We start from the raw sequence: 27,510 nt of genomic DNA on the forward strand, positions 1-27,510 counted from the left end.
AATTTGATTGAAATCGGTTCAGATTTAGATATAGCTCCCATATATATCTTTCGCCCGATATGGACTTATATGGCCCCAGAAGCCAGATTTTTGGCCCAATTTGGTTGAAATTTTGCACAGAGAGTAGATTTGGCATTGTGTTGATAATTCTGAGCGGTGTTTGCAGCTGTTAACTCGTGATAGACCCGAGTTTTTCCGTCGATATGTGACAATGGATGAAACATGGCTCCATCGCTACACTCCTGAGTCCAATCGACAGTCGGCTGAGTAGACAGCGAACCGTCTCCGAAGCGTGGAAAGACTCAAAAGTCCGCTGGCAAAGTAATGGCCTCTGTTTTTTGGGATGCGCATGGAATAATTTTTATCGATTATCTTGAGAAGGGAAAAACCATCAACAGTGACTATTATGTGGCGTTATTGGAGCGTTTGATGGTCGAAATCGCGGCAAAACGGCCCCATATGAAGAAGAAAAAAGTGTTGTTCCACCAAGACAACGCACCGTGCCACAAGTCATTGAGAACGATGGCAAACATTCATGAATTGGGCTTCGAATTGTTTGCCCAACCACCGTATTCTCCAGATCTGGCCCCCAGCGACTTTTTCTTGTTCTCAGACCTCAAAAGGATGCTCGCAGGGAAAAAATTTGGCTGCAATGAAGAGGTGATCGCCGAAACTGAGGCCTATTTTGAGGCAAAACCGAAGGAGTACTACCAAAATGGTATCAAAAAATTGGAAGGTCGTTATAATCGTTGTATCGCTCTTGAAGGGAACTATGTTGAATAATAAAAACGAATTTTGACAAACAAAAAATGTGTTTTTCTTTGTTAGACCGTGGACTTATCAGCCAACCTGTTAATAACTATGTATTTTTATGTTAGCCTGATAGCAATGCAGGCTGGTTAAACGATCAAATCATTTAAACTACATGTTATTACAATATTTATTCGAGCTTATTGAGCAACATAGTATAGTTACTGAACATAGTATCAGTTACTGAAAAGAATCAGCAATGTCTGTAAAAATAGATTTCGATGTGTTGTTGCAGTAGAGTAGTAACAAACCTAAATAAAAACAAGTAAGTAAAGTAGAAAGTCGGGCGGGGCCGACTTTATCATACCCTTATCCACCATTACAGAATTAGTAATCATAAGCATTTGTGGGGTAACATATAGGTCTGGGAGATAAACCGCAGTTGCATATTTAAGAAAATTAAGGGGTACATGTCTATGGGTGCTTTGTGTCAATCTGACTATAGCTCATAGTCAATGTTACCAGGGAAAATGTTCGGTTTACCCTACAAGGACAAACAAAGTTCCCTACTTTCCCATACATTCCCAAACAATTTTCCCTACTATATGTTTCGATAAATTTAAAAAATTTTACAAAACAAAAAAGGTTCTAAGTACTTTATTATATTAAAACATGAATATGCAGCGTATATAACTTAGAATATAAATTTGTTTTACCACCACGGTTGCCACAGTTAGTAGAATTCTACCCAAATTAGTAATCTTTTTTGTTAAATCTCTATAAAAAAAAAAAAAATTGGGAAAAGTTTCTATAAACAAATTTTTGTGAGAAATTTTTCTATAGAAATAAAATTTTGACAAAAAATTCTATAGAAATAAAATTTTGAGAAAAAATTCCACAGAAATAAAATTTTAAGAAAATTTTTTATAGAAATAATATTTTGAAAAAATTTCTATAGAAATACAATTTCGACAAAATGTTCTATACAAATAAAATGTTGACAAAATTTTCTACAGGAATAAAGTTTACCACACATTGTTAAAGATCAAGCCTTGCCGGCTTCTAATTTCCTCCTCTAGAGCCACCAAAATGTAAAAATTATTACAAATTGTGTTGAGTGAAAATGTCCCTACATTGTGGTCCTAGCTAGGTCCTTACAAGACACTAAATATTAGAAAAACCCTGCATATAGGGAATTTCCCCTACTTCCAGCAACACTGGCTGTGTTGATATTGCGCCTACGGAGTTAGTATGCCACTAATATTGAGCACATTATTAAAAAAGAGAAAATCGTTAAATTAGTGTGGGTAATAAAAACAAATTTGTAAAAATCGAGCAATATTCTTATGTAAGAGCTACAAGTACGTATAAGTACGATTGGCTAGTACATCAAAATTTGAAATTTGAGTAACATTGGTTAATAAATAAGAGTACTATGGCCAAATTTGGGAAAATCGAGCGATGCATATATATGGAAGCTATATCTAAATCTGAACCAATTTGCATAATATTTTGCGGGTTTGATTAATACCACAAAAGGTTACCTTGTGCAAGATTTCAGTAAGATCAGTTACGAAATGAGGCCTGTATGGTCAAACATAAGGTTATTAGCGGCGAATTTTTCAAAATCGGGCGATACATAATGGGAGCTATATCTAAATTTGAACCGATTTCGATGAAATTTTGCACATATAGTTAGTACTATAGAGGACTGGATCTAGCCAACTTTTAGTAAGATCGGTTGATAAATAAGGGTTTTATGGCCAAGTTTAGAAAAATCGGGCGGTACATATATATGGGAGCTATAGCTAAATCTGAACCGATTTGGATGAAATTTTGCAGATTTGAAGGGCGATGGAAAAGATTACCTTTTGCCAAATTTGGTGACGATCCGTTTGAAAAAACGCGCAACGTGACCCCATTTGTCGAAATCGGGCGATACATATATATGGGAGCTATATCTAAATTTCATCCGATTTTTTCCAAATTCAATAGCGTTCGTCCTTGTGCCCAAAAAGCTCCCTGTACCAAATTTTATCAAAATCGGTTAATAATTGCGACCGGAATCCTGTGAACAACAAATACATGGACAGACGGACGGACACCAAGCGCTAGATCGACTCAGGAGGTGATTCTGATTCTGAGTCGATCGGTATATATTTTATGGGGTCTAAAATCAATATTTCTGGTAGGCACATTTTTTGGCCGATCAAACTTATTATACCCTGACCACTATGTGGTTTAGGGTATAAAAATGATTAAGGGATTGAAGTTATGCCAAAAGATGATGCATAGTGGTGGTGAAAAAATGGTTCAATTTGGGAAGAATATTTCTCGTATATAATTTTCATAAGGAATTAACATAAAACATCCAAATTGAATCATCTCACGCTGTCAGATCTCACTAAAGACTATGGAAATGTGTACTAGCCAACACTGAAACATATGTATCGCCAGGCTTGCAAAATTGGTATCTGGCATTTTCTTCTCAGTAATCTTCCTGCCCAATAAGCTCGAATAAATATTGTAAAAATTATCATAAACTAATTTAGAGTTAAATTGAATTTAGTATTCTAGAGGGTTCACTTTTTTCCACAATACTTCCACAATAAAAGCAATACAAGAACTAAAAAGGCCTATAAACCATATCAAGAAGGCATACAAGAAATTATCCAATACCAAAGGACGTCTTATATCACTGTCGCGAAAGAATTTTATATTACCACTCAATACTCCATCGAGTTGACTATCAGCTATGAATTTATTCAAAATTCCACTTTGTTTCATTATTCCCAAATAACGATTAAAACGATCCGTTAAAGGCATACCTGGAGCTAGCATAATTGAAATAGGAACAGAGAAAAAAGGCTCTGAAATATATTTCGCAATTGGACGTTTCAAATATTTCTGTTGATAGAGTAAATAATTGACAACATCCTCAATAGCAGTATAGATATAGGTCATATTAAGTTTAGAACGATATAACTTTAAGTCGGTATTATTACCAATAATCATACGATCATAGATAATTTGCGGTAGATTTTCCACAGATCTATAGTATTCATAATCCGAGGAGTGGATTAGAAATTTCAAATTAATTCTTTCTATATCCTTGAGTGTATCCAATTCAGCTTGATAAATTCTCAATGAATACATACTACATAAATTACACGAATACAAATAGGTAATGGATAACCCAGTAAAGAAGAAGACCAATTTCAATTGGTAGTTGAAAAATGATCTACTCTCAAACCCTGCAGGTATTAGGAATATTATTATCTTTAATGATTCAATTAGAGATTCTATCAATATGCTTATATTACATATACATTCATACCTGATCAGATATATGATTACAGAAAATGCCACCAGAAGGCTAGTAATTACTAACCACATTTCTCTTCGAAAAGAACTCAAAATATATGATGACTGATAAATTTCTCTGCTCGTTGGTATGATTAGCAAAAAATTACCAAACCCTATGGGATCACTCTTTGGGATTTCTACTAAACTACTTGGGCTTAAATGTCCAGCAATGAAACTAAAATCTCCGTATCCATTAACCGCATCATTATTTACTGCTTCGTTCCAAATATCGAATAAAGCATAAAATATGCTGCCATTATAATGTTTGATGAAGTTCTCGATCAGCTTATAGAAATATCCAGTCCTTATTAATTGACCACGACGATTATAATAACTAAAACATCGAGGTGGCATATCAATGCCTAGAATACCAATAGAATATTGTTGGAAATTGTGCAAGATTGATTGAATTTTCCACTGATGAAAGTTGACAACACGAATAATTGTTATCCTGGGATAAGGATTAAATGTATACAAGTTATCATGCCACCAAGCCACCATGTATGAATATCCTAATTGCCATGATCTTTCAAAGAGTTCTTTCAATTGTTGAAGGTCATCACTGCTGTTATCATACCAAATTATTATATGGGTAAAATGTCTTCGCCAAAGCAAGGTTTCCATTACTGCCAATGTTGTATTGAAGATTTCCTCATCTATTCTTGCTATAGTTAATGATTGCATGTTGAATACTTCGTTAAGAGGTCGCATTTCTATTTCATTCGATTTGATTAACAATTTTGGTTTTTCGATTTTAGCCACGATTTCATTAAATTCGAAGTTGTTATCAATTTTCAAATCAACAATAATATTTATCTCCATTCGATATTCTTTGTTGAAATCACTTATTAGCGTGCTAACCGGATGATTACCGCATTGCTTGACCAGCATTATTATCATCACTATTGTAATAATCATGATATAGTAAGAAAATATTGTCGTCCTATGTCTTCTAGAAGGTATCTGCAACTGTTTATAAAAATTGAAATAATTTATCGAAACATATTGGAAAGCTAAGTATATTCTGTTTACAATGGTAATTATATATTTTGGGTGTTTAATCTAGGCGTTAAGCATAAGTAATCTTTAATCAGCAACGATTAACACCGCACAGTGGCCAAGAGATAAAGCACAAACAAATGAATATCTCTATACTGCATGGGAATTTGTTACATTATATGTTTACAGCAACACATTCTTATTTGGAGTATAGGTACAATCTGTTACAATTTTTACTTGTTTTAGAAATGTCTACTCTCCACTGAGTACACATTTAATTTCATAAATTTAATTTTTAGTTTGTTCAAACTCTTTTTTTATACCCTTCACCACTACTGTGGTCAGAGATGGTCTGTATCAAACTTTTTTAGGTTTGCGACTGTCGCAAAGTTGTAAACGTCACAAAAGTCGCAAACTGAAAATACTTTAGTCGCGTCGGCTAGGCAGCGAATTCGATGATATCCAAGACGATGGTAGGTGCGAAGAAGTTTCAATTCTTAGGATTGTTCACAATTTTCGGTTTTAGTCCCCACATTTTCCTTATTGCCTTTTGCACGAGTACAGGGTAACCGTGGATTTTCTCGTCCTTTCTTAGATTTAAGTTCAGTCTCCTGTCCAATATAACTCCAAGGTATTTTACACACTCACTAACGGGAATTTCGATACCACCTAAGAAAATAGGCTTGACCATGGGAAAACTTTCACAAATTTCTGCAGAAACTCACAGCGAATGCTGTCAAACTAAATTAAAAAATGTTCAGGATTTCTTCTATTCAAAATTTGGGTTTCTACAGTAGGTTTACGACTTTTGCGACATACGTATTATACCGTCGCAAACGTATGTCGCAAAAGTCACAGTCCGTGACAGGTCAACCCTGACTGTGGTACAGGGTATAATAAGTTTGTGCATTTGTATGTAACGCCAAGAAGGAAAAGTCTGAGACCCATCGTTTAGTATACCGATCGTCTCAGAATTAAATTCTGAGTCGATTTAGCGATGTCCGTCTGTCTGTTCATGTATTTTTGTGCTCAAAGTAACAAGTTGGCTGATAAGTCCCCGATCTGATACAAAGATGGTGTCGCTAGTATTAAATGCATATTATGTTTATATAGTACCAACCTTCAAAAGATTCGTGTCAAAATTTGACGTCTGTAAGTCAATTAGTTTGTGAGACAGAGCGACTTTTGTGAAACAACTTTTGTTATTGTGAAAAAAATGGAAAAAAAGGAATTTCGTGTTTTGATAAAATACTGATTTCTGAAGGGAGAAAATACGGTGGAAGCAAAAACTTGGCTTGATAACGAGTTTCCGGACTCTGCCCCAGGGAAATCAACAATAATTGATTGGTATGCAAAATTCAAGCGTGGTGAAATGAGCGCGGAGGACGGTGAACGCAGTGGACGCCCGAAAGAGGTGGTTACCGACGAAAACATCAAAAAAATCCACAAAATGATTTTGAATGACCGTAAAATGAAGTTGATCGAGATAGCAGAGGCCTTAAAGATATCAAAGGAACGTGTTGGTCATATCATTCATCAATATTTGGATATGCGGAAGCTCTGTGCAAAATGGGTGCCGCGCGAGCTCACATTTGACCAAAAACCAACAACGTGTTGATGATTCTGAGCGGTGTTTGCAGCGGTTAACTCGTAATACACCCGAGTTTTTCCGTCGATATGTGACAATGGATGAAACATGGCTCTATCACTACACTCCTGAGTCCAATCGACAGTCGGTTGAGTAGACAGCGACCGGTGAACCATCTCCGAAGCGTGGAAAGACTCAAAAGTCCGCTGGCAAAGTAATGGCCTCTGTTTTTTGGGATGCGTATGGAATAATTTTTATCGATTATCTTGAGAAGGGAAAAACCATCAACGTTATTGGAGCGTTTGAAGGTCGAAATCGCTGTAAAACGGTCCCATATGAAGAAGAAAAAAGTGTTGTTCCACCAAGATAACGCACCGTGCCACAAGTCATTGAGAACGATGCCAAAAATTCATGAATTGGGCTTCGAATTGCTTCCCCACCCACCGTATTCTCCAGATCTGGCCCCCAGCGACTTTTTCTTGTTCTCAGACCTCAAAAGGATGCTCGCAGGAAAAAAATTTGGCTACAATGAAGAGGTGATCGCCGAAACTGAGGCCTATTTTGAGGCAAAACCGAAGGAGTACTACCAAAATGGTATCAAAAAATTGGAAGGTCGTTATAATCGTTGTATCGCTCTTGAAGGGAACTATGTTGAATAATAAAAACGAATTTTGACAAAAAAAAATGTGTTTTTCTTTGTTAGACCGGGGATTTATCAGCCAACCTGTTATAGGTCGCAGTTTAAGTCCGATCGTCCTCAAATTTGGCATAGGGTCGCTTTTTGGAACAAAGACAATCGCTACTGAATTTGGAAAAAAAATCGGTTCAGATTTAGATAGAGCTGTCATACACCCAGAGAAGGAATATGATCACCTCAAACATGTTTCAAGAGCACCATGTTACTTTTTCACAGCGACCATGTAACATTTTTGTCGCAAAAATATTTTTTTGTCGTCAAACATAACATGCTTTCCGAAATCAGATACATAATTTCCGAGAAAAGAACATGATTTCGACAAACATGCTACATGTTTTCCGTGAAAAAGTAACATTTTGCTCTTGGAACATGGTTGGGGTGATCATATTCCTTCTCTGCGTGTAGTTATTTATCCCCGACCTGGTCATAATTATCGTGTTTATCAACCGGTGTTCTTCAAATTCCCTACATCCGAATATTTTATGAGTCTCGAAAAACTTGCAAAATATCAGCCAAATCGGTTCAGATCTAGATATAGCTCCCATATATATATGTCGTCCGATTTAGACCCATATGGCAACAGAGGCCAAAGTTTACTACCGATTTTCGTGAAATTTTGCACAGAGAGTAGAACTGACATTCTACCAATGTTTGGTAAATTTGATTGAAAATGGGTCAGATTTAGATATAGCTCCCATATATATGTTTCGTCCGATTTGGATTTATATGGCCTCAAAAGCCAGACTTGCTTCAAATTTTGCCCGAGAGGTACGTTTAATAGTATCGGTAAGTGTGCCGAATTATATATATTTCTCCAGATTTAGATATGGCTCCCATATACATCTTTCGTCCGATTTGGGCTTACATGGCCTCAAAAGCCAGAGTTTTGCCCTAACTTGCTTCAAATTTTGCATATGGAGTACGTTTAATAGTACCGGTAACTTTGCCAACTTTGGTTTAAATCGGTTCAGATTTAGATATAGTTCCCATATATATCTTTCGCCCGATTTACACTCATATGACCACGTTGGCCAAAGTTATACTCCCATTTACGTGAAATTTTGCAGAGATTGCAAAATTATTATTCTAACTATGCATGCCAAATTTAGTCAAAATCGGTTCAGATTATATGGAGTGGGGGAAATATGGTAGACCGTTTCATATTTTAGACCCATTTTCAATGGGATTTTCCTCCAATTGACTGGATAGTTTCCACAGAGAATATATTTAACACTAGCGTAATCCGGCCCGCTTCGCTGCGCCTTCCGCAGCGTATTTGTATTGTAGCTTTGTCAACCATATCCATAGATTTGAACCATAGATTTGAATTCTTTCAAGCAAATCGGATTTATAGGTACAAATACGGCGGATATGCATATGTAAAACGGTTCGTCTTAAAAAATGTCGGGGAGAGGGTGTACCCTTTCCTCCAAATTTTTTAAATAATTTTCTGTATTCAAGTAGTCGGGGAGAGGGTGTACCCTTTCCTCCAAATTTTTTAAATAATTTTCTGTATTCAAGTAGTTGGACGATCTTCTATATTTCTTGTGAATTTCAAGTGTGATTTGTCAAGGAAAGGTATCCTTCTCCTCAACATATCTGAAAATTAAGCACTATATTATAATAACATACAAAGAATTGCTGTTTCCCATCCAATAAATCGGAAAAAGCAAAAGTAGTAAACAATTTTACCACATTAACATTTGCTAAAATGTTGGAAAATGATGCAACCCTCTACTTTAAATTTAAAAAAAAAAAACAACGGACAAAAGAGAACCCTCTCCCCACCTTCGCACCACTTCGACCTGAGATAGGACTATCACGTACCCTATATTAATTTCACAACTACTCAATGGTCCCTATAAATTCTATCGAAGTAAATCGAGAAAGTTTATTTCAATTTTCCCCTTCCCCAACCAGATATCGAAAAATCATATACTAATTTAAAAATCATGTATAAATTTAATCACCTCCTCCCACGTTCCCTGTAAATGTCAAGTAGATCGGAGATGTTTAAATTTATTTAAAGGGACGTCACAATATCGACAAACCCGATACAATATCGACAAACACCGTAGTGACTAGCACCCCTAACCTTCCCTGAAAATTCTTGAAACTTTCCTTCAAGTGTGGGGTAAGGAAGGTTGCCTTTTCGTGCATAACCTTCCCCCAAACATGTTTGGGGGAAACATTAAAACATGTTTGAGGTGATTATATTCCTTCTCTGGGTTTATCTTTTGTAAACGTCCCAGAAAATGTCAAGCAAATTATAAGCCTAAAGGGGCGGCCTCTCTTCCGTCCAAATATCACAAAATCAGGTATCAACTATTAATATCGTAACCTCTCCCCAGTCCTCTGTAAATTTCAAATAACTCGGTAAAGTTTAATTGTTTCTCTGTATGTACTTAAGAGAAGCGGATGTCTCCCTATGCCCATTTTATTTTTAATAAAAATCTGGAACCTGATATAAATTTCATAATCTCACCCAATTTTCCGTAAAATTTCATTCGGAAGAGTTTATTTTTTTTTCACTGTACTTTAAAAAAAAGTTGGACAAAGGGGTGGTCCCTCTTCCCGACCAAATATCGAAAAATAATCTAGCGGATTTTTGTCTAGATGCCAACCCCAACATTCAATGAAAATTTCAAGCAAATCGCATAATTTTGTTCCAAGCTTCAAAAAGTAGGGCAAGGGGGAGGACCCCCTCTCCGTCCACATATGAAATCATCAGGTTCCCCATATTAATTCCATAACCTCACCGCATGTTCTCTGTAAATCTACCTCTAATAACCTTATGTTTAACCATAGAGGCCTCATTTCTTAACTGATCTTACTCAAATTTAGCACAAGGTCACCTTCTGTGGTTTCAATTAAACCTGGAAAATATCATCTAAATCGCTTCAAATTTAAATATGGCTCCCATATATATACATCGCTTCATTTTTCCAAAATTTGGCCGCAATACTCTTATTTATTAACCAATGCTATTCAAGTTTCAAATTTTAATTTACTATCCGATCGTATTAAGACTTACATGTAACTCTTACATAATAATATTGCCCGTTTTTCCCGAATTTTGATTTATTGAGCTATTTCCCTTTTTTCATAATGAACTCAATATACTGTTTTTCATATGTTTGGGTGTAAAAATTATATTTATATTTTTAAGTGCAAGCATATAATGTTCATAAACTAGCATAACATGTTTGGGACATAAAATGTTTGTAAATATAATATGCTTAGACGCAAACATATATTAATTTAGAAATAGCCTATAAACATATATGTGTTTAGAAAGAGAGACCTAGAGAGTATGCTGCAAGTAAAATAATGGAAGTAACCAATTGGCGCCTTAAAAATATATCCACACAAAAAAAAATTCATTAAAATTTTTTCTACCAGTGTATGCCCTAATGTGAAACATAATATGTTTGAACAATACAAACAATATTTTGTTTGGACCAATCCAGAAAATATATATATATGCCCAGCAAAAAAATTTGGAAGTTCATCCAAAGGCACAACTTTAAAAGCACTTTCAGAAGATGTATTCCCAATGATGTTCTTTATTTTAACTGCACAGGAAGTTTTTTTCATTCAATTTTTTATAACATGCTTATTTCATATTTTTAATGGGTAATTTTAATTTTTTTTTTTTTTTGTTTCAAATAGGTTAAAAACAGAGTAAGAATTCATAAAATGGTACAAATCATTTAAATTTTGGCGAAAAAAGTGATAAAGGGTGATACGGTCAAAATTTGGTCAATATAAACTTGACGTATTTCTTTCAATTTTGCATTTAAAAAACCTGAACACCCCTCATTTTGAAGGTGTGTGTGTGTATAATGTTGCTCCTATTTTGATTTTGGAATTCACCCTTCGGTTGTCAAAATGCCGTCCAAGCAAGAAGAGCAGCGTATCAAAATTTTGCTCGCACATCGCGAAAATCCGAGCTACTCGCACACAAAGCTGGCAAAATCGCTAAAAGTTGCCAAATCAACCGTTACAAATGTAATTAAAGTGTTTGGGGAACGTTTATCGACAGCCAGGAAGTCTGGATCGAGGGGAAATCGAAAACCGGAAGCCGCTGAGACGACAAAGAGAGTTGCCGGTAGTTTTAAGCGAAACCCTAACCTCTCTCTCCTAGATGCCGCAAATAAGCTGGGTGTATCGTCTACAACCGTGCATCGAGCCAAAAAACGAGCCGGACTATCGACTTACAAGAAGGTAGTGACTTCAAATCGCGATGATAAACAAAATACGACGGCCAAAGCGCGATCCCGGAGGCTGTACACGACGATGCTGACGAAGTTTGACTGCGTGGTAATGGACGACGAAACCTACGTCAAAGCCGACTACAAGCAGCTTCCGGGACAAGAGTTTTATACGGCAAAAGGAAGGGGAAAGGTAGCAGATATTTTCAAGCACATAAAACTGTCAAAGTTCGCAAAGAAATATCTGGTTTGGCAAGCCATCTGTACCTGTGGCTTAAAAAGCAGCATTTTCATAGCTTCCGGGACTGTCAACCAAGAAATTTACGTGAAAGAGTGTTTGAATAAACGTCTGCTGCCTTTCCTGAAGAAATACGGTTGTTCCGTACTGTTTTGGCCGGATTTGGCTTCTTGCCATTACGGTAAAAAGGCCATGGAGTGGTACGCCGCCATCAACGTGCAGGTGGTTCCCAAGGACAAGAACCCTCCCAACACGCCAGAACTCCGCACAATTGAGAAATACTGGGCTATTGTCAAGCGGAACCTAAATAAGACCAAAAAAACTGCTAAGGACGAGCAGCAGTTCAAGGCAAACTGGCTTTCTGCGGCGAAGAAGGTGGACAAGGTGGCTGTACAAAATCTAATGGCAGGTGTGAAGCGTGAGGCCCGGCAATTCGGATTTGGAAAAGCGAAAGCCTAACTGAATATTTTTCCTGAATTTTATACTAATTGAATTTGAAAAAGAAATTTAATTTGATTTTTTAAATAAACGATTTCACCGATTTACACGCGGTTTCCCTTGACCAAATTTTGACCGTATCACCCTTTAAGACCAATCTGAAAAAATTGTGCATATTTGAAAATATTTGAGGTCAAACGTTTCAGACAAGTGTTAGAATCCATTTAAAATTATAAAAAAATTATAAAAATTATTTATTTATTTTACAAAATATAACAGAATTTTTTAATTTACATCCCAAACATTGAATTTGGATCACACCAAAAGAAGTGACGCAAATTCAGTGCACCGGCTGTTGAAATGGAGGACTTCCGTCCTATGATAAGCTCATGTTAAATTCGTCGCTTCTGCGTCAATTTTGCACCACTTCCGGATCCAAAAAGAACATTTTCATTACTTTTTTGGCGACGCTTTTTTGCTGGGTGCTTGAAGCAAAATGTGTTAAGGGTATATGTTACAGAAGTGATTTTTTTAGGGTGTACCAATTCCTTAATCTTAATGTCCAATTAGCTAGCATTAAAAATGTAACAAGTATATACGCCCGTAAGTTCGGCCAGCCGAAGCTTATGTACCCTCCACCATGGATTGCGTAGAAACTTCTACTGAAGACTGTCATCCACAATCGAATCACTTGCCGATGGCAAGGTATCTTAAAGCTTCCTAACACCGTCTTCTAAATTACAACGTAGTCCATACGTAGTATATATTAAACTAAAAAAGGCCGATTAAATACGTATATAATTAAGTTTAAAGTTTCTATAGAAATCACATTTTGACAAAATAAAATTTTGACAACATTTTCTATAGAAGTAAAATTTGAAAAAAAATTTCTATAGAAATAAAATTTTGACAAAATTTTCTATAGAAATAAAATTTTGACAAAATTTTCTATAGAACAAAAATTTTTAAAAAATTTTCTATAGAAATAACATTTTGACAAAATTTTCCATAGAAATAAAATTTTGACAAAATTTTCTATAGAAATAACATTTTGACAATGTTTTCCATAAAAATAAAATTTTGGTAGATTATTTTTGGCTCGAGTGGCAACCATGAATATGAACCGATATGGACCACTTTTTGTGTGATTGGGGATCGGCTATATATATAACTATAGACCGATATGGACCAATTTTGGCATGGATATTAGCGGCCTTATACTAACACTACGTTGCAAATTTCAACCGGATCTTATGAATTTTGCTCCTCCAAGAGGCTCCGGAGATCCAATCCGGGGAACGGTTTATATTGGGGCTATATATAATTATGGACCGATATGGTCCAATTCTTGCGTGTATGTTAGAGACCACATTCTAACACCATGTTCCAAATTTCAGCCGGATCGGATGAAATTTTCGTTTCTTAGAGGCTTCGTAAGCCAAATCGGGGGATAAGTTTATATGGGGGCTATATATAATTATGGACCGATATGGACCAATTTTTGCATGGTCATTAGAGAACATATACCAATACCATGTACCAAATTTCAGCCAGATCGGATGAAATTTGCTTCTCTTAGAGGCTCCACAAGCCAAATCGGGGGATCGGTTTATATGGGGGCTATATATAATTATGGACCGATGTGGACCAATTTTTGCATGGTTGTTAGAGACCACATACTAACACCATGTACCAAATTTCAGCCGGATCGGATGAAATTTGGTTCTCTTAGAGCAATCGCAAGCCAAATTTGGGGGTCCGTTTATATGGGGGCTATATATAATTATGGACCGATGTGGACCAATTTTTTCATGGTCATTAGAGACCATATACCAATACCATGTACCAAATTTCAGCCGGATCGGATGAAATTTGCTTCTCTTAGAGGCTCCACAAGCCAAATCGGGGGATCGGTTTATATGGGGGCTATATATAATTATGGACCGATATGGACCACTTTTTGCATGGTTATTAGAGACCATATGCTAACACTATGTACCAAATTTCAGCCGGATCGGATGAAATTTGCTTCTCTTAGAGCAATCGCAAGCCAAATTTGGGGGTCCGTTTATATGGGGGCTATACGTAAAAGTGGACCGATATGGCCCATTTGCAATACCATCCGACTTACATCAATAACAACTACTTGTGCCAAGTTTCAAGTCGATAGCTTGTTTCGTTCGGAAGTTAGCGTGATTTCAACAGACGGACGGACGGACGGACATGCTCAGATCGACTCAGAATTTCACCACGACCCAGAATATATATACTTTATGGGGTCTTAGAGCAATATTTCGATGTGTTACAAACGGAATGACAAATTTAATATACCCCCATCCTATGGTGGAGGGTATAATAATATATAATAGCATTTATATCAGTGTCAGTTAGCAATCGCTTTATCTCCATGGTAGAGGAAAATGAGAAGGAATAATGTATTAATATACAATGGGTTGAATCACGTGTCTCCCGAAGGGTAAATGCCTTTATCTTCATATCGGAAATCCCGAAATGAATGTTAAGACAAAATTGCATATGTAATTTAAGGTATAGAAATCTTTCTTAAAACAACATTTTTCAATATTCTATCAAAGAAAAGAGTACAATCATATAAAAAATAAAGCACAATTTTCTACATTTAAAAACAACATTTATTTAAATTTTTTTATTAATAATTTCAACAATAAAAACAATAGAAGAACTAAAAAGACCGATAAACCATATTAAGAAGGCATACAAGAAATTATCCAGTATCAAGGGACGAGTTGTATCATTGTCTCGAAAGAATTTTATATTACCACTTAATATTCCATCTAGTTGACTATCAGCTATAAATTTATTCAAAATACCACTTTGTTTCATTATTCCCAAATAACTATTAAAACGATCCGTTAAAGGCATACCTGGAGCTAGAGCAATCGTAATAGGAACTGAGAAAAACGGCTCCGAAATAGATTTCGTAATTGGACGTTTAAGATATTTCTGTTGAAAGAGTAAATAATTGGCAACATCCTCAATGGCAGTATAGATATAGGTCGCATTAAGTTGACTACGATATACATATAAGTCCATATTATTACCAGTTATTATACGATCAAAGATAGTGTGTGGTAAATTTTCCACAGACCTATAGTATTCAGTATCTGTGGTATGGATTAAAATTTTCAAATTATTTCTTTCAATATCCTTGAGTGTATCCAATTCAGGTTGATAAATTCTCAATGAATACATACTACATAAATTACAAGAATATAAATAGGTTATGGATAACCCAGTAAAAAAGAAAATCAATTTCACTTGGTAGTTGAAAAATGATCTATTCTCAAAGCCTTCAGGTCTTAGGAAAATTATTATCTTTAATGATTCAATTAGAGATTTTGTGAATAGGCTTATATTACATATACAACCATACCTGATCAGATATATGATCACAGCAAAAGTAACCAGAAGGCTAGTAATTACTAACCACATTTCTCTTCGAAATGATCTCAAAATATATGACGACTGATTAATTTCTCTGCTCGTTGGGACAATTAGTAAAAGGTTACCAAAGCCTATGGGATCGCTTCTGGGAATGTCTATTAAATTTCTTGGGGTTGAATGGGCAGCAAGGAAACTATAATCTCGGTATCTATTAATCACATCCGCATCATACGAATTATCCGCATAGCTCCAATTATCGAATAACGCATAAAATATACTGCCATTATAATGTTTGATGAAGTTCTCGATCAGCTTATATAAATATCCAGTCCTTATTAATTGACCACGACGATTATAATAACTAAAACATCGAGGTGGCATATCAAGGCCTACTATACCAATGGAATTTTGTTGGAAATTATCTAAGATTGATTGAATTTTCCAGTGATGAAAGTTTTCAACACGAATAATTTTTATCTTGGGGTAAGGTTTAAAGGTATACAAGTTATCCTGCCACCAGGCAACCATGTATGAATATCCCAATTGCCATGATCTTTGAAAAAGTTCCTTCAACTGTTGAAGATCATCATTGCTGTCATCATACCAAATTATAATATGGGTAAAATGTCTTCGCCAAAGCAAAGTTTTCATTACTGCCAATGTTGTATTGAAGGTTTCCTCATCTATTCTTGCTATAGTTAATGATTGCATATTGAATAATTCGTGAAGAGGTCGCATTTCTATTTGGTACGATTTGATTAACAATTTTGGTTTTTCGATTTTAGCCACGATTTCATTAAATTCGAAGTTGCTATCGATTTTCAAATCAACAATAATATTTATTTCCATTCGATATTCTTTGTTGAAATCACTTATTAGCATGCTAACCGGGTGATTACCGCCTTGCTTGACCAGCATTATTATCATCAGTATTGTAATAATCATGATATAGTAAGAAAATCTTGTTGACCTTTGTCTTCTAGAAGGTATCTGCAACTGTTTATAAAATGGAAATAATTCATCGAAACATATTGAAAAGCTAATTATATTCTGTTTACAAGGGTAATTATATATTTAAGGTGTTATAATTCAGGCGTTAAAAATAAATAATCTTAAATCAGCTACGATTAACAACGCACAGTGGCCAAGAGATAAAGTACAAAAAAAGAAAAAATATTCTACATGGAAATTTGCTTACTATATATGTTTACCGCAGCTATTGACTTCGTATTTAGAGTACGAAGCTATTTTACTGTTGCTATTTTACTTTTTTATAAATATCTCGACACAATACACATTGTATTGTATAAATTTAAAGTTTAGTTTGTTCAAATACATTTTTATACCCTCCACCATAGGATGGGGGTATATTAACTTTGTCATTCCATTTGTAACACATCGAAATATTGCTCTAAGACACCATAAAGTATATATATATATTCTGGGTCGTGGTGAAATTCTGAGTCGATCTAAGCATGTCCGTCCGTCCGTCTGTTGAAATCACGTTAACTTCCGAACGAAACAAGCTATCGACTTGAAACTTGGCACAAGTAGTTGTTATTGATGTAGGTCGGATGGTATTGCAAATGGGCCATATCAGTCCACTTTTACGTATAGCCCCCATATAAACCTACGCAGATTTGGCTTGCAGTGCCTTTTGGAGGAGCAAAATTCATCCGATCCGCTTGAAATTTGGTATCTTTTGTTAGTATATGGTCTATTACAACCATGCAAAAATTGGTCCATATCGGTCCATAAATATATATAGCCCCCATATAAACCGATCCTCAGATTTGACTTCCGGAGCCTCTTGGAGAAGCAAAATTCATCCGATCCGGTTGAAATTTGGTACGTGGTGTTAGTATATGGTCTCTAACAACCATGCAAAAATTGGTTCATATCGGTCCATAATTATATAGACCCCATATAAACCGATCCCCAGATTTGAACTCCGGAGCCTCTTGGAAGAGCAAATTTAATCCGATTCGGTTTAAATTTGGTACATACACACAAAATTTTTTTTTTTGATTTCAATCACGAAAATCGCGGATTCAATCATTTTTTTAATTGAAATGTCTTCAATCACGAAAATGATAGTATCAATCACCCATTTTGATTGAAAACCAACACGATTTTCAATTAAAAATTTAATTGACTTTTGTCACGGAATCAATTAATTGTGTGATTGAATCAATTAAAAACGTGATTGATTTTTAACATAAAATTCAATCACAGTTTTAATTGAATCAATTAAAATTTTAATTAATTTCGCGACAAAAATCAATCAACTATTTGATTGATTCAATTAAATAATTAATTGAAATTGGCTATAAATTTCGATCAAAAAATTTATATATTGCGACCCCAAAATCGTATTTAGTTTTATTTAAAATTAAAGAAAATATGTGTTTCTTATAAAACATATTTAATATTTTATTATTTTTTGAATTATGCAATAGACAAATAAATTTGGTTCTTGTAATTTGTGTTTTGTTCTAACATAACTTACAAATACAATTACTATCAATAACAACTATAGGGTGAAAAAAATAAATTATATAAATCATTATCTTCCTTATAATAATAACCATGTTAGCATGTTCCTTCTAATATGTAGATGCGCCTAGATTTCCAATAAATCAGCAGCCTGTAAGCTAAATTAGTTTTTCTGAAAGTAAACAGAATAATTCGATTTTAATTTTGTTCAATTAAAAGTTAATTTTGTTAAACATTACCTGCATAGAATATCAAGTTCAATTCTTAGTTCCAGGTTGTAGATTTATAATCTTCTTTTGCAGTTGTAGTCTTTTAGCATAAAAAGGTGTATTAAGGAGCTCGGTAATTTAATTTGACTAACAAGTCCTTTCCAAAATTTCCACACATTGAAATCGTCTATTAAAATTTGAACCAATCAAAGACAAAAATAATGGGAAAGCAATGTAATATTTGGTATTATATTGATGATACTTTGCAAATTCTGGAAATAGAAAAAAATATAAATGGAAAATACATATTTTTATTATTTTCGGATATTTTTCATATTTTTAAATCCAAAAGAAAGAACTTTTTTACCATTACATAATTCAGCTCATTAGTTTATATATCAGATATATTGCTCTCTACTTGGGTTCAAACTGAAAAAGGCAGGTAAAACAAAAATGCAATTTAATGCCAACGCCACTTCGCAACTTCAAGGTGAATCTTACAACAAACCCATACCGCTCTTGGTTTTAAGAAAACTAGGAGTGAACAAAATTTATAATTTTAAAAGATCAATACGGTACCCACTTTTTTATTGCAAACATATTCTTATATATTTGATAAAATGATGGAGTTGATAGGATTGATTGGACAATTTCACAAAATAAAATTGGTCACTAAAAGAAATGAATAAAAAATATATTATTTTAGTCCGTTTAATGTAAACAGGCTTCAATGGAAAACGGTATTCACATTTCACAATTTCTTACCTTTAATAAACGTAGATTGTTTTCCATTTTTACAAGACCACAAAACACAAACACAGGTAATTTCAAATGCGTTCTCTCATATATTTTTTTTTTCAAACCTTTACCACGTGGTCGTTTGTTGTTGCACACTTTATTTATTTCAACCCTTTGCTATGATTTGTTGTTGCGTTCAAAATATTTATGCACACATTTTGAATGCAGCAGACAGAATGTCGCCAATCATGTTTTTCAATTTACGCGAAAAACAAAAACCCAACCGTTCGTTACGAGTTACTTCCACAGACTGATCTCTCCATCATACATTGTTGAATAAATTCTCTTGTCTCTTTTCGCTCTTTCCATTGCTCAAAATTATTCAATTTCAATCACAAAGGTGATTGGATCAATCACATGTGTAATTGGAAACGGAAAAAATTTGAATCACGTTTGTAATTGAAAATTATTTCCGAATTGATTAACAAATTGATTGAATCAATTAATATTTTAATTGGAAACGTAACAAATATCAATCATTTTTTTAATTGGTTTTTATTCGGATTTGATTAAATAATTAATTGAATCAATTAACATATTAATTGAATCCGTTTCCAAATTCAATTAAGTGTTTAATTGAAAAAATGTTGGTGATAATTTTTTGTGTGTAACACTAGTATATGGCCGCTAACAGCCATGCAAAAATTGCTCCATATCGGTCTATAGTTATATATAGCCATTGGCCAATCACACAAAAATTGGTCCATATCGCCAAAAATAATCTACCAATTTTATTTCTATACAAAATTTTGTCAAAATGTTCTGTAGAAAATTACGTAAAAATTTTATTTCTATAGAAAATATTGTCAACATTTTATTTCTATAGAAAATTTTGTCGAACTGAATTATATACGTCTTCAATCGGCCTTTTTTTGTTTAATATATCCCCCGTATGTACTAAAGGGTGATACGGTCAAAATTTGGTCAATATAAACTTGACGTATTTCTTTCAATTTTGCATTTAAAAAACCTGAACACCCCTCATTTTGAAGGTGTGTGTGTGTATAATGTTGCTCCTATTTTGATTTTGGAATTCACCCTTCGGTTGTCAAAATGCCGTCCAAGCAAGGAGAGCAGCGTATCAAAATTTTGCTCGCGCATCGCGAAAATCCGAGCTACTCGCACGCAAAGCTGGCAAAATCGCTAAAAGTTGCCAAATCAACCGTTACAAATGTAATTAAAGTGTTTGGGGAACGTTTGTCGACAGCCAGGAAGTCTGGATCGGGGGGAAATCGAAAACCGGAAGCCGCTGAGACGACAAAGAGAGTTGCCGGTAGTTTCAAGCGAAACCCTAACCTCTCTCTCCGAGATGCCGCAAATAAGTTGGATGTATCGTCTCCAACCATGCATCGAGCCAAAAAACGAGCCGGACTATCGACTTACAAGAAGGTAGTGACTCCAAATCGCGATGATAAACAAAATACGACGGCCAAAGCGCGATCCCGGAGGCTGTACACGACGATGCTGACGAAGTTTGACTGCGTGGTAATGGACGACGAAACCTACGTCAAAGCCGACTACAAGCAGCTTCCGGGACAAGAGTTTTATACGGCAAAAGGAAGGGGAAAGGTAGCAGATATTTTCAAGCACATAAAACTGTCAAAGTTCGCAAAGAAATATCTGGTTTGGCAAGCCATCTGTACCTGTGGCTTAAAAAGCAGCATTTTCATAGCTTCCGGGACTGTCAACCAAGAAATTTACGTGAAAGAGTGTTTGAATAAACGTCTGCTGCCTTTCCTGAAGAAATACGGTTGTTCCGTACTGTTTTGGCCGGATTTGGCTTCTTGCCATTACGGTAAAAAGGCCATGGAGTGGTACGCCGCCAACAACGTGCAGTTGGTTCCCAAGGACAAGAACCCTCCCAACACGCCAGAACTCCGCCCAATTGAGAAATACTGGGCTATTGTCAAGCGGAACCTAAATAAGACCAAAAAAACTGCTAAGGACGAGCAGCAGTTCAAGGCAAACTGGCTTTCTGCGGCGAAGAAGGTGGACAAGGTGGCTGTACAAAATCTAATGGCAGGTGTGAAGCGTGAGGCCCGGCAATTCGGATTTGGAAAAGCGAAAGCCTAACTGAATATTTTTCCTGAATTTTATACTAATTGAATTTGAAAAAGAAATTTAATTTGATTTTTTAAATAAACGATTTCACCGATTTACACGCGTTTTCCCTTGACCAAATTTTGACCGTATCACCCTTTAACTTACAATTTAGAAGAAGAAGAAGGTGTTAAGAGTTTTTTAATATACCTTGCCATCGGCAAGTGTTTCCGCAACCCAAGTAATTCGATTGTGGATGACAGTCTTTAGTAGAAGTTTCTACGCAATCCATGGTGGAGGGTACATAAGATTCGTCCTTACGGCCGTATGTACTTGTTTTCATTGAATTTTATAAATGTAATGTTAGTTTGTTCAAATATAAACTCATTTTCTATAAAATATAAAATAAGTCTTTCTTTGGAGGATACTACTATTACACAGTTTTTTATTTTGCTTTCCCAAACCTACAATGGCAAATTCACCAAAGCGCACAGAAAGGCAAGGTTCAACTGACCCTGGTAACCACTAATGGCGACTAATGGTTATTACAGGGATGATGAATAGGAATGAAATTTTACTCAACCAGTTTCGAAAAAGTACTTTTCTAAGCCAAAAGGTACGTTTTCTCTTATATTCGCTATACAGCCTATTTTTTTTTAATCAAAATTTTCACTTCTAAACGGGCGAAAAGGGCTGTTTTCAATCCAAATCTAAAAATTATATATTGCGGACATTGAAGAAATAAACATATACTATATACAGTTATGAACTTGATATGGACCAATTTTTGTGTGATTGGGGATCGATTTATCTGAGGGCTATATAAGATATAACTATAGACCGATATGGACCTAGTTAGGCATGGTTGTTTTTCAATGGTTTGTACTCTTCCGGCGGAAAAAGGGTCACTGTAAAACATGATTTTTTTTTGAAAATTTGCCTTTGCATGAACCACTTAACCTATCATAGATCCAATTATACACGATTACTCGTCATCTCAATACCCCCAGCAAAAAAAAATTGGAAGTACTTCTAAAGGCACAACTTTAAAAGCACTTCCAAAAATGTCCTTCCAGAGATGTTCTTTATTTTAACTCCCCAGGAAGTTCCTTTAATTCAATTTTTTATAACTCGCTTTTTTCTTACTTTTAAAGGGCAATTTTAACATTTTTTGTTTCAAATATGTTAAAAACAGAGCAGGAATTAATAAAATGGTATAAATTATTTAAATTTTGTCGACTCTAAATTCATTCTAGAAGAATTGCAAAATTTTGAAAATATTTGAGGTCAAGGGTTTCAGACAAGCGTTAGATAGCATTAAATTCATTAAAAATTGTAAAAATTAATTATTTGTCAAAATACAACAAAATTTTTCTAATTCACATCCATAACACTGAATTCGGATCACATCTAAAGAAGTGATGCATATTCAGTGCAACGACTATTGAAATGGTGGACATCCGTCCTATTCATCGCTTCTGCGCCAATTTTGCACCACTTCCGTATCCAAAAAGAACATTGTCACTACTTTTTTGGCGACTCGTTTTTTGCTGGGACTTTTCATTTAAGTATCAACAACGATATAATCGGACATTTCTAACTCGAGAAAAAAATTTGTTTAATGAAAAAAGAGCGAAAACTAAAAATAACGAGATATCTCAAAAACTGTTCCATAAAAAATTTTGTAACATTTTTTTCGAATTCAGCTGATGAAAATACATAAGAAAAGTCACCTCTCGTCAAATTATCATTTTCCGTGTAAACTAGTGTTATTTAGGATTAATATTTTATTTCACTTTTTTATAATATGATACATAGGTAGTATAAAGTATATATTAATATAACTTATAACATATGTTCACTAAGTACAAAAATCACTCATAAAATTATTTTAAAATTATAGATAAAATATTGATTAAAATAATTGAAAAATTACACTATATAAATATTTTAGACAATATTTAACATTAAACAGTTTTCAATTTTATTTTTACCATAAAATGGATTAACCATTGTTCTATTTTTTGTATTCACAGAAGCCGCTGCGAGATTATAGATATCTTTGCAATAATTTCCTCCGCAACGTGAACAATCATCCAGGCCACGAAGACATTGATCAATACGTGTCTTAGCTTCCGAAATTTTACTCAATATTGCATTATGGACACCAAAATAACATTCTTGGGCATTTTTGAATTGTGTACGAGCTAAATGTTTTGCATTATCCTTGAGAGTATTGAAGGTTTTCTGAATATTTTGTACATATGCATTTGTTACAGTCACCTAGGGAGAAATTTAAGATTAGGAATATTTTATTACCATAACTTTTTAAGTTTAATATGTATGTCCATGCTGTAATGGGTGATACGGTCAAAATTTGGTCAAGGGAAAGCGCGTGTAAATCGGTGAAATAGTTTATTTAAAAAATCAAATTAAATTTCTTTTTCAAGTTCAATTAGTATAAAATTCAGGAAAAATATGCAGTTAGGCTTTCGCTTTTCCAAATCCGAATTGCCGGGCCTCACGCTTGACATCTGCCATCAGATTTTGTATAGCCACCTTGTCCACCTTCTTCGCCGCAGAAAGCCAGTTTGCCTTGAAATGCTGCTCGTCCTTAGCAGTTTTTTTGGTCTTCTTTAGGTTCTGCTTGACAATAGCCCAGTATTTCTCAATTGGGCGGAGCTCTGGCGTGTTGGGAGGGTTCTTGTCCTTGAGAACCACCTGCACGTTGTTGGCGGCGTACCACTCCTTGGCCTGTTTACCGTAATGGCAAGATGCCAAATCCGGCCAAAACAGTACGGAAAATCGTGTTTCTTCAGGAAAGGCAGCAGACGTTTATTCAAACACTCTTTCACGTAAATTTCTTGGTTGACAGTCCCGGAAGCTATGAAAATGCTGCTTTTCAAGCCACAGGTACAGATGGCTTGCCAAACCAGATATTTCTTTGCGAACTTTGACAGTTTTATGTGCTTGAAAATATCTGCTACCTTTCCCCTTCCTTTTGCCGTATAAAACTCCTGTCCCGGAAGCTGCTTGTAGTTGGCTTTGACGTAGGTTTCGTCGTCCATTACCACGCAGTCAAACTTCGTCAGCATCGTCGTGTACAGCCTCCGGGATCGCGCTTTGGCCGTCGTATTTTGTTTATCATCGCGATTTGGAGTCACTACCTTCTTGTAAGTCGATAGTCCGGCTCGTTTTTTGGCTCGATGCACGGTTGTAGACGATACACCCAGCTTATTTGGTTTCGCTTGAAACTACCGGCAACTCTCTTTGTCGTCTCAGCGGCTTCCGATTTTCGATTTCCCCCCGATCCAGACTTCCTAGCTGTCGACAAACGTTCCCCAAACACTTTAATTACATTTGTAACGGTTGATTTGGCAACTTTTAGCGATTTTGCCAGCTTTGCGTGCGAGTAGCTCGGATTTTCGCGATGCGCGAGCAAAATTTTGATACGCTGCTCTTCTTACTTGGACGGCATTTTGACAACTGAAGAGTGAATTCCAAAATCAAAACAGGAGCAACATTCTACACACACACATCTTCAAAATGAGGAGTGTTCAGGTTTTTTAAATGCAAAATTGAAAGAAATACGTCAAGTTTATATTGACCAAATTTTGACCGTATCACCCTTTATATGATGTGTGATATCTATTTCTGCTAAAATAGAAAATAAATTTTGATGTATCTACCTATTTTGACTTCAAATGTCTCCAAACCCTTACTTTACAACTGACCTCAATTAAAGTTGTTTCGTTTTTAAATTTCGAGCGAAAAACTACATTGGTTACAATAAACCATTGAGAGTTTCCGATTGGATGAAATTTTATATAACAATATTAGACAAGTGTTTTTTTTTTTCAATGATAGTGATTTTAATTTAATTAAAGGTCCTAATAAATGTATGAATAACATTTACGTATATTCAATTTAAACGAGTTTACGTTTAAGAAGAACTAAAACTTGTATAAGGTATAATTATAACAGAAATTAATGCATAATTTTTCAACGAAATTTTAAACCAAAAGTTATATTTTCGCTTTTATCAGTATAGCAATTTATTCAAAAATATTTTTGTGGGCTAATTAAAAATTCATTCATTAGAAAAAATCGTTTAATTTTGTAGTTTCATTTGATTTGAAAAAATTTTATTTGAAATGAAAAAGGTTTCATTTGGTTTGAAAAAGGTTTCATTTGATTTGAAAAAGGATTCATTTGATTTGAAAAAGGTTTCATTTGATTTGAAAAATGTTTCATTTGGTTTGAAAAAGGATTCATTTGATTTGAAAAAGGTTTCATTTGATTTGAAAAAGGTTTAAGTTTTAAGTGAAAATGCTATATCCAATTTGAAGAAGATCTGGTGATCTTACAACACATTTATAACAGACTGAAGGACGGACTTTACGTGCTGACGAATTTGAACTTCAATCAATCCTATAAAGATTTAGTGGATTGACACCTCAGAAGATACTTTAAATTGAATTCATTGCAACTTACCACATTAAATTGACACAAGGTTTGATTCACTATCTGCGAGGAATTAAATTTCGTTGTACAGGCTAGCACGTCCTTTTCAAATGTCCTTGCCAGATAATCGTTCAATGTACGATTGTTAGTAATCAAAGCCGATACCACATAATTGGCTTGATTCCTGGGTCCCGTAAGGCAGTTATTCAATTGAATTTCAGACCATGATGCCGAAGGTATCAACGATTTATATTTTTGTGTACAATTCTTACTGAAATAACTCAACAGGGATAAAGGATATAAGAAATCATCCACTCGTTGAATTTCATTTAAAAGATAATCTTTTTGAATTTCAATAATTTCAAGGGTTTCAGAATATGATTTCTGGATGTTCTTTATTTGATCATGAAGCTTTGAGTTAATAGACAAAAATATTCTTCTATTGGCTTCGACATACTCATCATTGCGTATCTGAGATGAGTTTCTATTATCTTGGGGAATATCCACAGAATTCTGTAATGGAATGGAGTTAGAAAAATTTCCAGAAAAGAAAGATAATAACCATATAACGTACCTGCTGTGCTTTTACTAAAGTCGTCAAAATTAAAATAATTCCAATTTTTACAAAGACCATTTTGATAGTCGTAGTGCTTTTACCTTGATGTGATGAGATCAACTGTAAATTTTCTTTACGATCAAATCATTTTATATCCAAAATTTTTACCATTATCATTTATTTTAGAATGCTTGGGTTTTTATTACTTCCACGTTTACGAAATGTAGCAGATTTTTATTCATAAATGTTCCTCCCAGGAAAACATACTCTCAAAAATAAATATATTTCCCATGTTTTTACTTCATATTTTTATCAGTTGGCAAATTATTCGTTTGAGCAAATAATTAAATTCCTAAGAAAACAAAGAATATATCTGTGTACATTTGCATTTCATATGTAAACAATTTTATTTTGGAAGAATAAAAGTGTTTTGGCTTCAAAAATGATTATCAGCATACTGGTAGAAAATTTTGCATATTTTTTATTAGATAAGTCTAAGAGTTTTTACACTTTTAACGATAATAAGATTTTTTTTTAAATTGTCGGTGGTCTGTTTCTAATCTTCATAAGCCAGTATCTCTTTATCTATGTAACAAAATCCAATTGCAAAATGTCAGAGTAATAATAATATTAATTAATATTAACTAAAAGTAAAGATACCATATTAGTATTAATTAATATTAACTAAAAGTAAAGATACCAAAAATATTGAAAAAATATTATATGCCCTTCGTATAATAGGAACTTTAACGAAAATAGAAAAGGTTAACGTTTTAAAAATATTTAAAAACATCGCCGTAAAACTATCAACCAATTATCAGAAAAAATTCGGAGAATTCATTAAACCACCTAATTGCACTCGAACATTGCGAATGTTGTCCTCCTGTGATTTGAGGGAACCTCGGTCATTTAGAGGCTAAGTAACATTTCGAAGTAAGAACATAATGATAAACTCTCTCGAGTAAAATATTAATCAAAACTTTTTATAGTGAATTAAACTAATTTGCAATCTACTTGTGAGATATATGACAACTTCTCTCTGAGATATCTGGATATAATAAGAGCAAACGGTTGAAAACTGGAAAATTTGCCAATTTTTAGTTGGTCAAGAGAGTTTTAGCCGTATCTGGTTTAGAGCTCGACCGAAGCGGATTTTTTTGGCCGAAGCCGAAGCCGATGTTCGGCAAAAAAAGCAATAATCGGCCGAAGCCGAAGCCGAACATTTTCCTAAAAT

General features: G+C 34.6%; 3 protein-coding genes and 1 long non-coding RNA gene across 4 annotated transcripts; all 4 read right to left on the bottom strand.

Moving 5' to 3' along the window:
- Positions 1 to 3,315: 3,315 nt before the first annotated feature.
- Positions 3,316 to 5,007, bottom strand: LOC142235249 (uncharacterized). Its single transcript, XM_075306507.1, has 2 exons — positions 4,224 to 5,007; positions 3,316 to 4,004 (listed from the first exon to the last, which is right to left on the bottom strand). Exons 1-2 carry the CDS (start codon positions 5,005 to 5,007, stop codon positions 3,316 to 3,318), a joined length of 1,473 nt encoding a protein of 490 aa, XP_075162622.1.
- Positions 5,008 to 5,206: 199 nt separating this feature from the next.
- LOC142235260 (uncharacterized) lies at positions 5,207 to 16,631 on the bottom strand. The gene is made up of 3 exons (XM_075306517.1): positions 15,703 to 16,631; positions 15,028 to 15,522; positions 5,207 to 5,270 (listed from the first exon to the last, which is right to left on the bottom strand). Exons 1-3 carry the CDS (start codon positions 16,629 to 16,631, stop codon positions 5,207 to 5,209), a joined length of 1,488 nt encoding a protein of 495 aa, XP_075162632.1.
- Positions 16,632 to 18,241: 1,610 nt separating this feature from the next.
- Positions 18,242 to 18,903, bottom strand: LOC142219520 (uncharacterized). The gene is made up of 3 exons (XR_012717615.1): positions 18,786 to 18,903; positions 18,449 to 18,690; positions 18,242 to 18,381 (listed from the first exon to the last, which is right to left on the bottom strand). It is a non-coding gene; the product is annotated as an uncharacterized LOC142219520 (long non-coding RNA).
- Positions 18,904 to 23,206: 4,303 nt separating this feature from the next.
- Positions 23,207 to 26,385, bottom strand: LOC142235271 (uncharacterized). The gene is made up of 3 exons (XM_075306526.1): positions 26,295 to 26,385; positions 25,751 to 26,233; positions 23,207 to 23,539 (listed from the first exon to the last, which is right to left on the bottom strand). Exons 1-3 carry the CDS (start codon positions 26,352 to 26,354, stop codon positions 23,207 to 23,209), a joined length of 876 nt encoding a protein of 291 aa, XP_075162641.1. The 5' UTR covers positions 26,355 to 26,385.
- Positions 26,386 to 27,510: the final 1,125 nt, after the last annotated feature.

The sequence above is a fragment of the Haematobia irritans genome, chromosome 1, assembly GCF_050003625.1.
Source record: "Haematobia irritans isolate KBUSLIRL chromosome 1, ASM5000362v1, whole genome shotgun sequence".
NCBI classification, from domain to species: Eukaryota; Metazoa; Arthropoda; class Insecta; order Diptera; family Muscidae; genus Haematobia; species Haematobia irritans.